This window comes from Cervus canadensis, chromosome 6, assembly GCF_019320065.1.
Source record: "Cervus canadensis isolate Bull #8, Minnesota chromosome 6, ASM1932006v1, whole genome shotgun sequence".
Classification (NCBI taxonomy): Eukaryota; Metazoa; Chordata; class Mammalia; order Artiodactyla; family Cervidae; genus Cervus; species Cervus canadensis.
In genome coordinates this window covers 39471223-39486612 of record NC_057391.1, presented here as the reverse complement: position 1 = coordinate 39486612, position 15390 = coordinate 39471223, and the positions used below count along the sequence as shown (strand labels likewise).

The window sequence follows — 15390 nt, the reverse complement described above, 5'->3', positions numbered from 1 at the left end:
GCCCAGGGCCTCCCAATACTTAGAATGGATAAGAATCTCACAGCAAAACGCAAAATGCTCTTCGGAGAGGAACACTTATCAGAATAGGAACTTTTTTTTTTTTTTCTGAGAGTTGGTTTGCCTTGATCATTGAGGGTAACTGTAGGGCGAATGAAATAGTCCACTGCGTTAAATTTCAAGTGTACGCCCTAGGGAAAGTGGTCGTTGCTCAGGTACTCGGAACGGTACCTGGGGAAATCCTCCTAGTACGTTGCTCATAAATTGTTATGACCAGTAGGAGTCACTATGGAGGCTGGCTTGAATCCCGAGAGGCAATGGAGCAAAGTAACCGGACTAGTTTGTAAGCTTTCCAGGAAGAAATGCAGTTTCAAGAAAATAATATGTATCTATTTCGAATTGTTTTGGTACGACGAGAAGCTAATCGACGACTACTTGACTGCCGAACGCTTCACAAAATGTGACCAAAAAAACGTTCGCTTCAAGGAGTATTGGATCTTCTCCGCGGCCGTAGATCCGCCCAGTGCGCCTGCGCATAAGAGTAGCGGCGTTGAGTCAGGCCGGCAGTGGAGGAAACTGCGGTAGCGACCCTCAAGGCTCGTCATGAAGACCCGCTTTAGCACCGTTGACCTCCGTGCGGTACTTGCGGAGCTGAATGCCAGGTACTGTACGACGGGTGACCAAGCTTGTGCGGGGCGTGCAGGAGGCAGAGGCCATAGCCCCACTGTAGAAATAAGAACGGCCTTGTGTCGTCGTCCCCCCCCCCCCCCCCGCGGGTGCTGTTCTCCAGTAGACCTGGCTAGGCCTGAGTGGGCGAGCGCGTGACATCTTTCCGTGGCCCTGAGGACGCCGGGGAGACCCCGGCGGCCGCGTGCTCCACCCCCCCGGCTCTCCTGGGCTGCTGGTCTCGCCAGGTCTTGCGTCCTACTTTGGCAGGGCTCTCGGCTTGCCGACCTGAGTCGCCCCAGTCTGGCAGGAAACGTTTACTAAAAGAAGTCAGTTGGACTCCAGGACACCAGAGTAAGTCATTAGTTCCAGAGGTTTCCAGACCAGATGCTTGGTTTGGTTGACTCTCCTCCTCACCCCAGAGAGTTTTAGCTGGAGATAACAGATTCGGCCGGAGATCTGCATTCTAGTTCGGTTTTTATTAATATTATTTAGCTGTGTGAGCCTTGTCATATTTCTCAGGGCTTCGTTTACATTTTTTCTTCTATAATTGAGTTAGATTTGACTGTATTTCCTAATATATGTATTGGATCACTTAAAAAAACTCAAAGCATTGTATGGTGTTCCTGGAGCTGATCTATCTCTTTTTTTAAAGTTACATTCGAGGTTTGGGCAGAAGGTTGCTGGCCTTCAGCCTCTGCACTCTGGTTGACTCCCTATCTTTAAGGATTCCCTCTTTGGCAGGCTGTGCTTCCGCCTACTGGTTTAAGTTGTGGGAAGTATTATGTTTCAAATGGTAGTATGATTTGTTACATGTTTTCTTTCTTTTTGCAGCTTGCTAGGAATGAGAGTAAACAATGTTTACGATGTGGATAATAAAACGTATCTTATTCGTCTTCAAAAGTAAGAGCATTTTATATGCTTGTTTTATCTATTGTAATTAATTAAAAAAAAAAACAACAACAACAGCCTACCGTTAGTGCTGGTAGGACCCTAAAGAAATTTTGACTTTTTTCTTCTACAGACCAGACTTTAAAGCTACACTTTTACTCGAATCTGGCATACGAATTCACACAACAGAATTTGAGTGGCCTAAGAATATGATGCCGTCTAGTTTTGCCATGAAGGTAAACTTTATTATACTTGAAGCTAAATGTTAAGGCCCTGAGAGTGGTCACTAACAATTGAAGTTATAAACTGGTTTTTCTTCCTTGGAATAAATAAAACAGATAAATACAGAGTAGTTGAGACATACCGGATGAATAAAGGAGATGTTTATTAACTTCTCCCTTTTATCCATCACACCACTTTGTGTTCCAGATCTTTCCTTCCCAAAGTTACCATTCTAATTCAAGCTTTTATAGAGCTGGACGTTATAGTCTTTTAACTCTGTGCTTCTCACTATCAAAAAATTTTTGTTTCAGACCAACACTGATTTTTCTAAAGCATCATTTTGATTAGTTATCCCACCTTTTACAATTCTATGATATCTGAGTCTATATCCTACACCCCAGCATTCTTGGCTTTCTGTTTTCTGCCCTCCTTCCCTATCCTTGTCTCCCACAGTTCACTTTTCAGCTGCCAGTATGTATTTTGGAATACTCAATGACATTAGTATGCTACCAGCCGTATCTTTTTACTTTTCTCTTCTCTCTGTTTTACTGTTAAAACTGAGATCCTGCATCTGTGAATGTATTACCCATTTGCTTATTGACATAATAGGTATACTGAGAGCTCTTGGTACAGAGGAAAGATGTTAGAATCAGATATACATAACTTTGAATTAATGGTTTTGCTGCTGAATAATTTTATAACTTGGAAATTTTACTTAACCTCTTGGAACTTGTTTCTTTAAATGTAAAATATAGATAATGCCTCTTTAATGGGGTTATTGGTGAGGATTAATTGAAGTTAAATGTAAAGCACCTAACACAATGCCTGACACATAATAGGGCTCCATATGTATTAATTTCCTTCTTCCTCTCCTCCTCACTTTCCTTCAGCAATTTATTTGTTTTGGCATTGTGTTATTTCATTAGAGGCTTTACAGAGAAGATCCTTATCCCCAGCAACTTAGAATCTGTTTTGGATTACACGTTAGGTAAGTGTTTCCCAAATCACAAGGCCTGTCACAAAATTAACCAAATTCTTAAAAGTTTCATTTACTTAATAGTAACCCAAAATGTTTCTTTTGGAAATTGTCCTTAATAATAATGACACTTTATATTTGTATAGCACTCTTCAAGGAGTAATACTTCATTGGGTTGTTTAGCAACTCAGTGGATATGAAGAACAAATATCATTTCAGTTTTACAGATGATAGATGATAAGCTTTATGCTTTTGGGATTGTGTAAACATCCCCAAATAAGGCTATATTGATAGGAGATCAGACACTCAAAAAAAAAAAAAAAGAAAACTTTTATGAGTTAGGTATACGTGTCAGTCTAAATATGTATACAAATTCCCTCCAGTGGAGTAGACAACATTAAGCACTTTATAAATAACTAAGAGCTGTTACTGTTGTATGTCAGGCAGAATCATGTTTAGTATGTGGTAAATCAGTGACTTTTCCTAATTCTCACATTTGGGGATGCCAGATACAGCTTTGTGGCACTGCCAGAGCTTGTTTTCACCAAGATGCTAGGAGAGAAATAAAGAAAAAACAAGTTTTACACATGTATTATATGTCTGTCTATACTCATGATAATTTTCCCTGTTTTACCATTCCATGGTGTGGACTTCTGTTCCATTCAAGGATGCCTTTTAGCTTCATTTTAACTTTATTTTTCTCATAAAAATGTTACTGGACAAATTGACTGATTTTCACCTGGGGATTTAAAGATAGCCCTGAATGTAGGTCACTGTTTAAGTCAAAATTAAAGTAGGCCACTTCTAAATGAAAACTGTTAAATTTAGGAGGGGGAGAATATTTATTCTGTGAAGGTTAAAAAGACATATCTGCCTGAATATAATATGAATATAAAATTCTGCCTGAGTACATAAAAAGAATTTTGGTCAGTTTGAACTATAGCTCTGGAGAACTCTTCTTATTTATGAAAGAATTGGTATTGATTTGAAGAATGACCCTGCATATTTCTTCTTTTTTTAAGATGGTTTTAGATGAACTTACCTGTAAAATTTGTCTTGGAGTTGAGTCTTGAGGAAAAGAAAGCATCCTTTCTTTCTGGTCTTGACTAAGAGGTCTTTCAGATTCAAAAATGAGAAACAATTCTTAAAAGTTTTTTAAGGAGCCACAGAGTAGTTTTGTTTTTAGTTGATGTCATACTTAGATATTTATAGTAAAGGGTAGTATGGGTTTCCCTCATAGCTCAGTCGGTAAAGAATCTGCCTGCAATGCAGGAGACTCAGGTTCAGTTCCTGGGTTGGGAATGTCCCCTGGAGAAGGAAATGGCAACCCACTCCAGTATTCTTGCCTGGAGAATCCCATGGACAGAGGAGCCAGGGGGCTACAGTCCGTGGGGTCGCAAGAGTTGGACTCGACTGAGTGACTTTCACTTCGAAGGGTAGTACATGAAATATAAAACAGTAGGTATTTACCAAGTAAGTTGCCTTTGGGTTTAACATGTTCATTTTATTTTAATTGCTGATAAGAACAAGAACCTTACGACTAGGGATAGAAATGGGATTTGATAAAAGATAGGAGTTGCTGTATTTGGGTTTGAGCTAAGTTGTTCAAAAACTCTGCTTGAGCTTTAAATAAAGCTTTATAAATATAAAGTTTGTGAGAATAGGTTATTGGTTGTAAGTTGGAAGACTGATTTATAGAATTCTAGTAAGCTCATGGTTCAGAATTTGTATTTGAGCTGAAAGATTAGTAGAAATCACTAATTAATCTTGGACACAAACACACAAAAGGAAATTTGGAATATTTAAAAAATTGGAGTAGAAAGGCCTTTAAAAAAAGTTTACGGTTTTGTGTGTGGTCTTCAGGACAAGGACAGAAATTTATTTAGCAGTGATATAAAGCAACAAAGTAAATTTCGTTATCTGTTATTGTCTACTTAAAAATTGAATATGAAATACTGTTTCAGAGTTAGCAGTCAGAGTGGTCTGAAATAAAATTATTTCTTCTGATTATCATTCTGTAAGTTTTGATTTTAAGACTGTACTATTTTATCTTCTAGTCTTAAGATATCATTCCTAATGGAAATTAGAAGGAGAAACTTACTTATAAACCAATACCAAATGATTAGAAATTCACTTTTACTATTTAAATGCCCTTTTCTTTTCTTTCTTGCTAGTGCCGAAAACATTTGAAGAGCCGGAGATTAGTCAGTGCAAAACAGCTTGGTGTGGATAGAATTGTAGATTTTCAGTTTGGAAGTGATGAAGCTGCTTATCACTTAATCATTGAGCTCTATGACAGGGTAAGTTAAATTTGAGGGTGGGGTGAGGAGAATTCACTGTATTGTCGATTACTTCTATAAGAGTGCTATCAGACATGAGCAGGGAACATTTTTTTCTTGTGAAAGGCCATTGATACACTAGGATAATGTAGTGCAATGCAAGTAAAATGTAATCTTCCTTTAATCTTCATCTTATCTGGAGGCCAGAATTTAGGCAGACCTTAGCCATTTAAAATAGTAGTTGAGGGACTTCCTTGGTGGTTTGTGGTTAAGACTGTGCTTCCACTGGGAACTAAGATCCCATATGCCATGTGTGCAGCCAGAAAAACAAAAAATAATAGCATTTAAATGTGGTGGATGAAGATCTGAGAAGTGAAAATATTATCTGGTACTTTAAATTTCAGGACTGATGTGATAGAGCCAGCAAATTATCAAATAGTATTGTCCTAAACAGCATTTGAGACTTAGGGATATAGCCGTGCTTTCAGTGTCATCAGTTATAAGAGGAGGACTGCTAATGGCCTCACCATTCTTCTTGCCTCTTAATCCTTCCCTTAGTTACCTGTTCTATCTTGGAAATGTTTTTTCATGAGCTATCAACAGCAAAATAAATTCCGTTTGCATGAAAAATTTAAATATAAAAAGTGAGACCATAGAAGTGCTAGGTGAAAATATGGATTAAGATGGACGAATTTGGGATGCAAAAGACTTTTAAGCTTAACAGTGAAAATAATAAATATGACTACTTAACCTACCAGTAAGACAGTTTGAAAACTGAGTAAAGCAGAAAACACCATGATCTACATATGAAGTGAAAAACTGGGAAGAAATATTTTTAACTCGTATGGTAAATAAAGTGTTCATAATCCTCAATATGTAGTTTTCACAAACCATTCAAGTGGAAAAAATGGGTAAAGTACTTGATTACACAATTCAGAAAAGAATAATACAAATGGCTTATGAAAATGTGTATAAATTCACAAATTACTGAGAGAGAAAAGTGAGATATTTTTCTTTCTCCTCTTATTCCTTTATTTCTCCGTCAGCATATAAATGATTGGAATGTTTGATGACAACCAATGTTATCAAGAATGTACAGGGCGCTCCCTGGTGGCCTAGTGGTTAGGACTCTGAGCTTTCACTGCCATGGCCCAGGTTTAATCCAGCCAAAAAAAAAGACGAGTTAAAAAAAAGGTGTACAGGAACAAGGGCAGATTAGAACATTATTTTCGAGGGTTATTTGACAGATTATAACGTGATTTTTAAAGTTTATGTGTCTAAACCTTTGACCCAGGAATTCCACTTCTGGGAATTTATTATAAGAGTTTGAGGTGAGTGCTTGGAAAGGACCATGTCGAGGATATTCTTACAGTGTTTATAATAGTTAAACTTGGAAAGAACCTGAATGTCTTTGTTTCTTTGCTTTTTCTCCTTTTCTCTGTGATTATCATCTCCTAAATGGTCCCATTTATTTCTTGCATGAGTCATTTGAACTGGACTTAACTACAGCTCTTCGGTGGAAATTGGTCCCTATTTGTTCCTTATATGTGAGATAGAAGAGAATTGTTGTCTTCTTTCTAGACTCCAAGCAACTCCAGTATTCACAGCTAAAGTAATGGGAACCATCTTAACAGAAAACTTTTGGGAAACCTTGGTTTAAAGAAAGCCCTTTTAGGGAACTACCTTACTTGAATCTTCCAGATGCTCTTGATAACTGAACAGTTTGAGTCAACAAACATTTATTGAGCACTTTCTAGATGCCAGGCCCTATGGCCAGATCTGTTTTTCAAGTCACATCTTTATGAACTAATTAGACACTATATGGACTTCTGTCCAAGTCTCCTACTTTCCTTATGCAGTTAACATTTCTGTTAAGTTAAATAAATATTTAAATTTCTAAATTCATGGTTTCTTTGAAGTTAGAACCTTTAGCAGTAGGTCCTACTCTTTCAACACCAGAAACTTCAGATTATCTACAGGCATACATCATTTTACTGAGGCTTATTTTATTGTGCTTCTCATATGCTGCATTTTTTTTTTTTTTTTTTACAAATTGAAGGTTTGTGGCAGTCCTGCATCAAGTAACTTTTTGCTTGATGTGCCATTTTTCAACAGCCTTTGCTCACTTTGTATCTCTGTTTCATTTTGTTAATTCTCACAATATTTCAGACTTTTTCATTACTACTTTTATAGTAATCTGTGATTACTGATATTTAATGTTACCACAAACAGCTTGCTGAAAGCTCAGTTGATGGTTAGGAGTTCTTGGCAATAAAGTATTTTTAAGGTAAGATATGAACATTGTTTTTACAGTGTATTATTTATACACTGTTATATGTTTTGTTATATATATCACATTATATTATTACACATTACAGTATAGTATAAACATTACTTTTATATGCACCGAGAAATCAAAAAATTAATGTGACTTGCTTTATTGCAGTATCTGCTTTATTTCAGTGGTCTGAAACCAAACCTATAATACCTTCAAGGTATATCTGTGTATCTGTGATCAGGGTGAATCTTGGCCCCCTCTAGTGACGTTTATGTTATTCTTCATCAGGTTGAGACTATTCCCACCATCTTTGATGACAACTTCTGAGTACTTGCTAAGGCATTTGTGACTGCTTCATGAATGCTTTTTTGTATTTTAATTATACAACAACCTGTAGCTTCACTATCTATAATAAATTTGGAAGGTTGTGTTCTTTGGGCAGTTTATTTTCATTAGGCTTCTCCCCCTCTTTTTTATTAAAAAGATTATGTTAAATTTTAAAAAGATTTTTAAAATCCTCACTTTTTAATGAAAAAAAAAAAAGTTGAAGTGTTAGTCACTCAGTCATGCCCAACTCTTTGCAACCCCATTGACTGTAGCCCGCCAGGCTCCTCTGTCCATGGGATTTCCCAGGCAAGAATACTGGAGTGAGTTGCCATTCCCTTCTGCAGTGGATCTTCCCAACCCAGGGATCGAACCTGGGCCTCCCCATTGCAGGCAGATTCTTTACTGTCTGAGCAAATAAGTATTTTAATTTTTCCCTGTATTTGCCTTTCGCTTGCCAGGATACAGGATTTTTTGTCTTCCAATTTTGTATCTTATTATAAAACATTTTTCTACTTTTTAAACGTTGTCTTAACAGCTTTTAAATATCTTGTCATATTGATATAATTTATTTAACACTTTCCCCGATTTTTGCATTTAGGCTGTTTCTAGTTTTTTTCCTGTCGTAAATAAGCTGCAGTTTAAGCATGTAGCTTTTGGTTTTATTGAGTTACTACATTAGGCCACATGAATAACCAATTGTGGAATTCCTTGGTCAGAGGGTATTATGACCTTTATTGATTTTGCCATATAACTGCCATTAAAAGACAAATTGCAAGTGAAAATATAAATAAATAGCTTTGTGTTTGGCTTCTGAAATATATGTGGTTTTTCTTAACAAGCCACAGCGTTTGTAGATTTGCCTCAACCAGGGGCAACATTAAGTTCAACTGGTGGTCATCAAGGTGTTAATTCAAAGGTAGGAGAGAAGACAGAGAAGGCAATGGCAGCCCACTCCAGCACTCTTGCCTGGAAAATCCCATGGACAGAGGAGCCTGGTGGGCTGCAGTCCATCTGGTCACTACAAGTCAGACACGACTGAACGACTTCACTTTCACTTTTCACTTTCACACATTGGAGAAGGAAATGACAACTCACTCCAGTGTTCTTGCCTGGAGAATCCCAGGGACGGGGGAGCCTGGTGGGCTGCCATCTATGGGGTCGCACAGGGTTGGACACGACTGAAGTGACTTAGCAGCAGCAGCAGCAGCAGAACCATCACACAGAATTTAACCTTGTTCCAGACCCCTTCATTGTGTTTCAGACTTGGAGTGTTTAATTTATTTATTTTATTTCACAGTCTATGCTGGGTCAGTGTAAGGAGCATTGTTGAGATGTGACTCAAATGTTTTTTGCTTGTAACTTCCTTTCTGTAGCCTTCATTGGGGTTTTAAGAGACATTTCCTTTCTCAATTTTTAAGAAAATTTAAGAATGATTTAGGAAAAACATTAAATTATATTTTATTCTATTACAGGGAAACATTGTTCTTACGGATTATGAGTATCTAATTTTAAATATCCTAAGATTTCGAACTGATGAGTCTGATGATGTTAAATTTGCTGTTCGTGAACGCTATCCAATTGATCATGCTAGAGCTGCTGAACCGTTGCTTACCTTGGAAAGGTAACATGTTTTGTTTATTAACTCATTTCATACTGTATTAGATAGTAAAAGAGATTATACATCAGGATATGAAAGCACTGTCACATAAGGAAATAATTTGTTTACTTGCATAAAATAAATTAGGACTGCTTGAATTATATAAATGTGCACTTGAATGTAAGCAGTTAAGCCTTATTTGGGAGTAGCAAGTGTATTTTTTTTTTAATCTTAAGTTTGTTGTTACTTCAGATATTTATAATTTCTTGGTGAAGTGAGGGGACTTATTAGCTGTTCTTTAAGAAGACAATGGATATCTTGGCAGAGTGCGAAAGGAGATAGAAATTCTGGTTTAGCTAAAAGAAATAGGAATATGGTGGGATAAGGTTCTGACTGTAGCTATAATCTTCTGACTGGAAGACTGCTGACTAAGAGGCTACAACAGTGGTTTTCAAAGTTTAGCATGCATCAGGATCACCTAGAGGGCTTGGTAAAATACAGACTCCATGCACAACTCCCCCTCTAGTTTTTCATTTAAGTATTTCTGGTGTAGGTCCTGGGAATTTATATTTCTAAGGAGTTAGTAGATGAAGTTGATGCTGATTAGGGGGTTGTAATGGCCCACAGCGTCCTTGAGTTCTTTCTAAATGCTTAGTTAGGTAAAGCCATTTCAGGTGTTAAGGTATATTAACAGGGAGGGATAAATTGGGAGATTGGAATTGACATGTACACACTACTGTGTACAAAATAGATAACTAATAACATGTAAAAAGCATAGGGAATTCTACTGTGTAGTGACCTATGTGGGAAAAGAATCTAAAAGAAAGAGTGGATATATGTGTAGGTATAACTGATTCACTTTACTGTACGCCTGAAACTAACATTTTAAATCAACTATACTCTAATAAAATTTTTTTTAAAAAGATGGTAACACCAGTCTCCACAAACTACATTTAACTATTGCATAAAACTGTGTCTTTTCATGTCATATGAGCGCACTGATGACAAGCAGTATGACTTAGTTGAAAAAAGTATTGGGTTTCTTTGGAAAAGTTGGTTTTGAGTCTCAGCCTGCTGTTCAGGAACCTAGTAACCTTAGTTGCTTTTATGACTCCCCCCCACCGCTTTGGTTTTACCTATAGAGTAAACTAACTCCTCTTATACTTTAGAATATTTTGAAGATCAGGTAAATATATGCGTGTCAAAGTATTGTGAATATTTCTGTAAGATCTATTAAATATAAGATAGTAAGGGGTGTGTTAATTTTGTTTCACAGATTGACTGAAATACTAGCCAGTGCACCTAAGGGTGAACTATTGAAGAGAGTTCTTAACCCATTACTTCGTGAGTAATCCTACATAGAGCAACAAAGTGTTTGTAAAATAATATGGTTTTCAGGAATATCTTTAACACATGCAGATCTAATTGTAGTAGAAATTTAAATCTAGTAGAAAATTAGAACAACTTGATAAATGTAGGAAGGAGTTTAAAATGATCTTTAAATAGAGGTTTATTTTCAAAGAAAGAGAAATTTGTTATACTGTATGAACTTTGACCATTACTTTTTAGATCTTATTTAACAGCAATACAGTTATATAAACTAATAGTATGTTATCTAGTACTTGATTGCTAGCTATAGTTTTCTAAGAAATCAGTTGGTTTTTTCAGTGTCATAAGCTTTTTGGTTTAATAACCCACTTAGCTTAGCTGGGTTTTCTTTGTTTTTGCTTTTTGATTTTTATTGGTGAGTCTCAGAGCATTCCAGGGTCTGCCTGGTACTGTTGATAACCAGCATAAAGATTTTCCATTATACTTGAGAAAAGTCATCACTTATCTCTGTATTAAGGAATCTGAAAAGGACATATGAGAAGACAGGTACCATTGATTACTAAGGGAGTTACTCTTCCTCTCCTATGAAATTAGAATGCATTAAGAAGTTATTTTGAAAACTTTCCATTAGTTAGTATAACATGTGAAATTTGTAAGTTTGGATTTTTCAATAGAAAAATTTTTATTCTGTTAATGTGATATATTACATTAACCAGTTTTTGGATGCTAAACCAACCTTGCATCCCTGGTTTATAATCCTTTTTATATGTGGCTAAATTCCATTAAATTCTTGTAACTTTTGCACTGACTTCCTCAGGTTTATTGTCTCAAATTTTTATAAGTAATTTCTAGTAACTGTCATTTCTGATAGCATTTAAAAATAAATAAACCAATTGTTATTTTCACTGGTTACTGCTATTGAGTAGATGACTTATATTGGGATATACATTAGTATTATATTTTGAATGTGAAATTTTGTAGGAAAATACTACAAATAATATCCTTTGCTTTTATAGCCTATGGGCCAGCTCTCATTGAGCATTGTCTTATAGAAAATGGATTCCCTGCCAATGTCAAAGTGGATGAAAAATTTGAAAGTAAAGGTATACGTGCATGCTACAAGTTTTGCCCATTTTTATTTATTTCATTTTTTTAAACCTGTGAAAATTATTTCTGGGAAAAGTAATCAGTGAGTGCGTAGTTTTAAACTTAAAAACAATTTGACCTATGAGTATTCTGTCCATATGATATTCCTGACTTTGTACTGTAATGTGACATTTTATCCCTAGTAACATGCAGTTTAATCTCTTGATCTACCCTATTACCTTTCAATTATGAAATATTCTTCCTCCTTCCTCCTAAATTTTTGAAGGGGTTACTGCACTTGAGACAATCTCTGGAGGCTTGAAGGAGTTGAATTATTCACCTTCAGACTCAGCACCTGAGGTGTTTCTAGAAGTAGCATTATTTATGGATTTTAACTCTGTAAGTGCTGTGCTGTGACTACATAATGAATTAGGCTTTTGTAACTACTTAAATTCACTTTCTAGATTAATTAAACCTAAATTAACTTTCAGATTAGGATAATAAAAAATTATAGGAAATATAAGGAAAATGGAAGATTTGGTCTTTGAAACAAGTTTTTATCTGCAGATTCTCATGTAAAATTTAAAAAAAAATCATTTTTGCTATTAATGTTTTGGGATTATATATTATTTCTTAAGGTTTAGGGATCATTTTTATGCTGTCAAATTTTTTTGTGAATTTAAAAATATAAACTGAATGTTTGAAATGAATGATTTAGTTTCTGGAGTATATGAATTTAGTGCAGTCCTGTTCAAAATGCCAACAGGTGGTATTGCTAATTTTGGTATTACACTTCCTTTTTAAAATGAATCTGATATGTGCAATAAAAAGCCTATATAAATGTTCAGGAAAACTCTGGAAAATAATAGTAATGGTAGAAAATAATCTTTTCATAGATTAAAATGCGTTATGAAACTGTAGTAATTAAGTTTTGGAAGAAGGAATACACAGCATAAAGAATTCAGAAACAAGCCCAAATATATGTGAGACTTTAGCATATGAACAGAAGTACCTTTTAGATCATGAGGGGAAAGATGGATTCATTAAAAGCTGTTGGGACAACAAGCTGACCAAGATATATTCTTATTTAATACATTGATTATAAGCATGAAATAACTAATTTTCTTAAATAACTTTATTATTTCATAAGCACTTTCTATTTTCTGCATAGATGTTTGGTAATAGCTAATGGACAATTGATTGGTACTCATTCTTTCCTTTCTTATTTCCCTATTAGTTATTGAAAAAGTACTTGTTTGTCTACAGAAAGCAGAAGAGTATATGAAAACAACATCGAACTTCAATGGAAAGGTAGTGCCACATAATACTTGCTATATATTGTTGTGGCTTAGATATTAGAAGTTTCATTGAAGGATCAGTATATGTAAATCTTTTGTTGTAATTTGGAAATTTAACACCTGTAATATGCTTATTCTAAGGTAGTTTTTTTTTTTTAATTGCTGTTGGTTTCTGATTTTTGTTCTGTTCCTTAAATCTTCTACAAAGTACTGGGTCAGTATCAGCACTCCCAGAAGTTTGAGGAATTTGAAGATATTTCCTCTTAGGTTGTTTTTTAGATAGAAAAGCACATTTTAATTTGCCTTCACTTTCCAAAAATTTACAACATCTTTTTAATTATTAAATATCTGCTGAATTACCTCGTATCTTGTTTTTCTTTCCTAGTCCCAAGTATAACTTCACTTACAAAAAAGTTTAGGAAAAGTTCTGGTTATTATAGCTAAATTCAGTCCAAATATACCCTTCAGCCAGTTATTAAAATGAACTAAAATTTCCTACCAGCAGTGTGAACCAAAGACTTTCTGCTGAAAGTAAAGTGCTTTTGGCTCTTTTAAATTGCAGAACATCTGAAAAATGGAAGAAAAGAGCAAAATGCATATGTATAATCCCACTACTTTATCAAATCATTAATATTCATTTTCTTTATTCCCTGTTTTTCTCTTGTCCATGTGAATTAGTAGGTTCTAATGATTCTTACTAATCCTTAAAAACATCATTTTGAGAAGTGATGCAATCAATAGACAAATCCTACTGATTATTTTTAACTAGAATAATTTTATAAGCCAATAAAGTCAATATCATTCAAGGAAAGTAAATCTTTGTTAATTATAAATAGAAATTAGTTTTAATGTTGGATTTTTGTAGGGGTATATCATTCAGAAAAGAGAAGTAAAACCAAGCCTGGAGGTAGATAAGCCAACTGAAGACATACTCACGTAAGTATGTAGGCATGGGTCTGTTTGCTTTGGGTGTTTATTAATGTTCTTGAATGTGATATAGTAAATATGTTTTACAGGTATGAGGAATTTCATCCTTTCTTGTTTTCTCAACATTCACAATGTCCATATATAGAATTTGAATCATTTGACAAGGTGGGTTTTCTGATTCTGTTTTTTGACCAGTTAGCATGATATGAATTGTTAGATTAATCCAGCTTCCTTTGAGAAATTGAAAATATTTTTGCTTTACAATCACTATAAATCTGGACATTAAAAATCAGTGAGGTCACAGATACAGACTGTTGGAAAAGTTTGTTGTCACTTTATTTTAAGATGAAGGACCAAAGATCTGAACTTAATTTGATTCTTGACTGTTTAGCTGTATAATACATTTACTGGAAATCTGCTCAAGTTCTTCGAGTGGTGTTATGAAACAAAATGAACTCTAAAATTGTGTGTATGAAAGTTGATGCAGAGACCATATTTTGGGGTTTTTTTTTTCAGCTGGTTGATTGTCTTTTTCTTTTTCTTTTTTTGATAAGGCCGTAGATGAATTTTATTCCAAGATAGAAGGTCAGAAAATAGATTTAAAAGCTTTACAACAGGTATGGTATTATTAAAAACATTTATATTAAACCTTAAGTGTGATTTATATAAAAACCACACTTTAATATAAATAGCATGATATTTAATATAATTTATTATATTAAATTTATTTAATATAAACTGGCCTTAAGTGTGGTTTGCTGGGTAGGTGATGCTCTCATACAGAAATCGGTAGCCTTTTAGAAGTAGTATGGGAATGCCCTGATCTCTTGGGATATTGATAAAGGTCCAGGGGAACTGGTGTGTTTTTTTTGTTTTTGGGAACCAGTGTTAAACAGACAAAAACCCCACTCATTTGCTCTATTAGAGTATCAGATACTCTCTAAACCAGAAAATACAGTGACAAGGAGGCCTGTTATTTATTCCCTAGTATGATTTGCTTTATTACAACTACCCAGAGCTTCTCAAACTTTGCTGTAAAAGGAATAGTGTTTCAAGGAGGAGATTTTTAAATGGGCCAAAGGAGTGAAAGTGAAGTGAAAGTTGCTCAGTTATGACCAACTCTTTGCAACTCCATGGACTGTAGCCTGCCAGGCTTCTCTGTCCATGGAGTTCTCCAGGCAAGAATACTGGAGTGGGTTGCCATACCCTTCTCCAGGGCATCTTCCCAACCCACAGAATCAAACCCAGGTCTCCCGCATTGCAGGCGTATTCTTTACCATCTGAACTACCAGGGAAACCCCGGGCTGAAGGAGAGGGAAGTGTTTTCAGCACGTGTGTTAAAGTGGTCTTTTGAAGCAGACCTTTATATAGTTTGTGTGTATTGTGACTCCGCAAGGAAGCTTTAATACGCTGTGTTTTCCCAGCACATCTGACCATGTTTAAGGGGCTCTCACTGCAGAGAAGTTTTAGAAAATGGTGACAGTCACTCTTGAGTTCAAGGAGATTTGATTTTTAAA

General features: G+C 35.4%; 1 protein-coding gene across 2 annotated transcripts in view; it reads left to right on the top strand.

Annotated features, from left to right (window-relative positions):
- The first annotated feature begins 514 nt into the window (after positions 1-514).
- Positions 515-15390, top strand: part of NEMF (nuclear export mediator factor) — a 48057-nt gene continuing 33181 nt past the window's right edge. For both annotated transcript variants that reach the window (XM_043471619.1, XM_043471618.1), the window contains exons 1-11: positions 515-659; positions 1498-1566; positions 1688-1790; positions 4927-5052; positions 9109-9257; positions 10510-10577; positions 11579-11665; positions 12886-12959; positions 13812-13882; positions 13963-14038; positions 14428-14490. In XM_043471619.1, the coding sequence (XP_043327554.1) occupies positions 601-659; positions 1498-1566; positions 1688-1790; positions 4927-5052; positions 9109-9257; positions 10510-10577; positions 11579-11665; positions 12886-12959; positions 13812-13882; positions 13963-14038; positions 14428-14490 (945 nt within the window). In that variant the 5' untranslated portion in view covers positions 515-600. The remainder of the gene's footprint in view (positions 660-1497; positions 1567-1687; positions 1791-4926; positions 5053-9108; positions 9258-10509; positions 10578-11578; positions 11666-12885; positions 12960-13811; positions 13883-13962; positions 14039-14427; positions 14491-15390) is intronic.